The sequence below is a fragment of the Thermobia domestica genome, chromosome 8 (genome assembly GCF_964235325.1).
Source record: "Thermobia domestica chromosome 8, izTheDome1.hap1.1, whole genome shotgun sequence".
Classification (NCBI taxonomy): Eukaryota; Metazoa; Arthropoda; class Insecta; order Zygentoma; family Lepismatidae; genus Thermobia; species Thermobia domestica.
The window spans coordinates 255,028,593-255,032,254 of NC_137461.1; the positions used below are offsets into that span (position 1 = coordinate 255,028,593).

Consider the following 3,662-nt stretch of genomic DNA (forward strand, 5'->3'; position numbering starts at 1 on the left):
CAAGTAAAAAATCTGAAACTCATAAAGCAACAAGTACACATACAGGGTATTACCTATGGTGGACAACTTGATTGCTTTAGATACCATTTTTTATGAATTTACCAAGAAGGAGGATGACTTCCCTCCCCCCCAAAAAAAAACGTAAAAAAAAGTACACGAACTTTACCCCTCCGCCATGGTACCTCCCACATCGATCAAGTGCATATAGACGGAAACCTTCATCCATCAGAAACACATTCCTTCCACAATTATCTTCCTAGCTTATTAGGGGCTGAGCAGTTAAGGTTTAAAGCCTTAACGCATAACTTACCTCAGTGGGCGTTTAAATATTAAAGCCACCAAATCATACACTGTGATATAGAGGTAGAACTTCTCCTTTATTTTATCTTCAGCACGTGCGTAACAGTTGTGGCTCCTAGTAGCGTAATCGCTAACACACTCGTTTTTGATGCAAGTGGTCCTGTGTATGATTCTTGGTAGGTAACAGCTTTTTCAGGTCAATAATCCTGAGTGAGGTTTTTCTTGGATTTTCCCCTTTCACATCAGACAAATTGCTGGATTGTGCCTAACGTAAGAGTCCGATGCCGCTTCCTTTCTTTTTTCCTTTCTTCTTTCTCCACTTCCCCGGGTACTGTGATCACAGAGGCACGTCATCTCTCATGCGTGTCAGACTAAAATGAGCATAAATGATGAAAGCTTAGAATATAATTCCTAATACTAACATGCGAAACAGTTCTTAAGAAATAACATAATTAGCAGTTTTCAGGTTCGAAAGGCAATCCAGTTTGAGACTAGTAGAACTAATGCTCTATTTCTTTCTTGATTCTGCGAGTAAATCGCAGTTTTCAGCTTTATATGTGAGCTGTAAATCAAGAACCAACAATATACGAGGGCGATTCAGAAAAATAATGCCTTCAAGGCAATACATTCACTTGTGTTTGACAGCACCGATACAGGTATCAGTGGGAAGCTTGCAATGTCAGCTACAAATGGTGGAATTAATTTTTCAACATAGTCCCCATTACGGGCAACACACTTGCACCAACGTGAAACAAGGTTTTTCATGCCGTCAGCGAAGAAGTGTGGTGGCTGCAGGCGACACCATTGCCGAACTGATGCTTCCACCATTTTCCCTTTGCCATTACTTTGGAACGAGAAGAGATAGGAGGGTAAAACAAATGACATTCTATAGCTTAAACTCAGTGCATTAATGATAAACAGTTCAGAATGTTTGCAGTACTATTAGCCAAGTAGTAAGTTTGGAGGCATTACTTTCTGAATCACCCTCATAGTAGAGTTAGACTAATACATGCGGAACTTGAATTCTAATTAGGTAGCTAGTGAAGATGAAAACCTTCGGAGATTTCCAGAAGGTTGTTATATGAATATGTTTTCCACAAGACGATAAATTTGTCGAGCCTCGTGGGCAACACTAGTTCATTTAACTCTTGAAGTGTTAAGAGTTTTAGTGTTCATGATTCGTAGTATAAAACTTTAACTTAAGTGATTGTACAAACACAACGAAGAGCATTTGGCAACTTTAAAGATGCGCAAGCCATTACTCAACTCCAATAATAAATGCGGTTTAAATGTTACACCCTTCGTGAATGTATCGTGATGCAGAATTATGATAATGCCCAGACGAAATTAAAAGAAATATCAGGACCTACATTTTGTTCATGAATTGATGAAACAAGTCATGAAAAATTTCGAGACGAAACGGGAAAGCTTACCTTACCGAAATAAGAGTTCTACAAAGTTCACGAAACGAGAAAATTTTATTTCTTCTTCTCGTCTCGTGAGAAATACCTTCTATAATAGAATCGTTGGGTTGGATCCCACCTGCAGTGATAAATTGATTTTGAATAGAGTAGAATTCAGTGGAAAGATGTTATTAGAGGATATTACATGTTTTGCTTTCACATTCTTGTCTTTTTGAGCAAAAGGACACGATGAGAAATTAATGAAATTAACACCGAAAGGATAATAGGTAACGATCGTATAGTGATGAGGGGTTAACATCCCAAGTGTACTTGAAGACTGAAGGAAACAGATGATATTGAAAATGAATGTTTGTGAAATAATTGGTGAAAGAAACAGGAAGCCTCGACAGAATCCACGTATACCATGTTGTCCACCATGAGCTTACATGGTTTGGGATCGAATCAAAATCACTATGCCCAAGAGGTTAGCGCTCTGCCTCTGAGCTACCTTGTCCCCATGCACTGGGGAAATTTGAACCTGCAATAAATAAGTCTCGCTTTCGCTAGACCATACATCATTCAACCATGCCAGGCAGGCTAGGCTTTTTTTCTGCGGCGATGACTTTTCAATTTCTTTAAATTATAGCGACTACGTTGTCAGTAGTTTTTCTTATATCTAATAGCAAGCCCATGCATACTCTCGTTCGAAAAAAGTTGGACAACCATCCGGCTTTAGAAGCTCATATTGTAACAATCATACGCAGGAAATTACATCAGCTCATCCCATAAGTATATCGGTTTTTCGATGCTGCTGTAATGACTCCATTTGACGAGTGAATAGTGAAGTAGATACGCATGTGCTATAACTCTCATAAGGAACTTGATTTTGCAAGTGTGTTTGAACTTGACTTTGATTATGGCAGTGTCGGAGGACCATACACGGCATATGATGCTGTATGAATTTCTTCAGGAACAGAATATCAATGCCGTATATGGTCAGGGTGCTGTGGATGTGCAGAAGTGTCAGAGGTGGTTCCGGAGGTTTCGGTCAAGGGACACCAGCCTCACCGATAAGCCGCGAGAAGAAAGGCTAGTGCAGCTGGACAGCGATGCCTTGCGAACACCAGTAGAGGCAAATCCAATGCAAATTGTTGAAGAACTGGCCAGCGGACTTCATGCCACCCATTCGACTATTCACTTTCATGTTCAGGACGTTGAGTACATGTGGAAACCCGGTAAATGAGTACCTCATGTTTAATGCCTAAGCAATTACATCAGCGAGTAGACATTGCAGATCCCTGCTTACCTGTTACAGATGTGAGCTATTTCTGGACAGAATGGTGGCAGGGGATGAAAAATGAATCATCTACCGTAACATTACATGTAAACATCATTGGGTACCTAAAGGAGCTGCAGGGACTGCGAAAACAGGACTTCTACCCCTGTAAAAGGATATTTTATGTTTGGTGGTATATCCCTGGAATACCCCATTTTGAGCACTTGCCACATAACCAAATAACTAATGCAGATGCCAGTCAGTAGCTTGAATACCTACGGAGTGCAGTATGGAATAATGTCCAGGTTTGGTTCATCGCAAGGGTGTGCTCATCCACAGTGATAACGCGCCCACCCACACGACAATGACCTGTGCTAAGATCGAAGAATGTGACTTGGAAGGTTTTCCCCAGATCTTGTACAGTCCGCAACAAAAAACCTGCAACATGAGAATGTAAGTTTGTGAAACTACGCCTAACAATCCAGGGAATCAACATAACGTCTAAGTGGCACGAATCACGCCAGAAGAACCCTCGGCGTCCTCCCCTGCATACTTATTTTGGAGCAAAAGACTTCGTCGTTTCACAATAAACTTAAATGTTCATGTTGCAGGTTTTTTTGCTGCGGACTGTACCAGCATTTTTTTAAGCCTGTAAAATACCTATCAGCGAAAACATCGCAAGA

General features: G+C 40.6%; 1 protein-coding gene across 1 annotated transcript; it reads left to right on the forward strand.

Annotated features, from left to right (window-relative positions):
* Nucleotides 1-2,619: 2,619 nt before the first annotated feature.
* Nucleotides 2,620-2,946, forward strand: LOC145692551 (histone-lysine N-methyltransferase SETMAR-like). The gene has a single exon (XM_081767861.1). It carries the CDS (start codon nt 2,620-2,622, stop codon nt 2,944-2,946), a length of 327 nt encoding a protein of 108 aa, XP_081623987.1.
* The last annotated feature ends 716 nt before the right edge of the window (nt 2,947-3,662 follow it).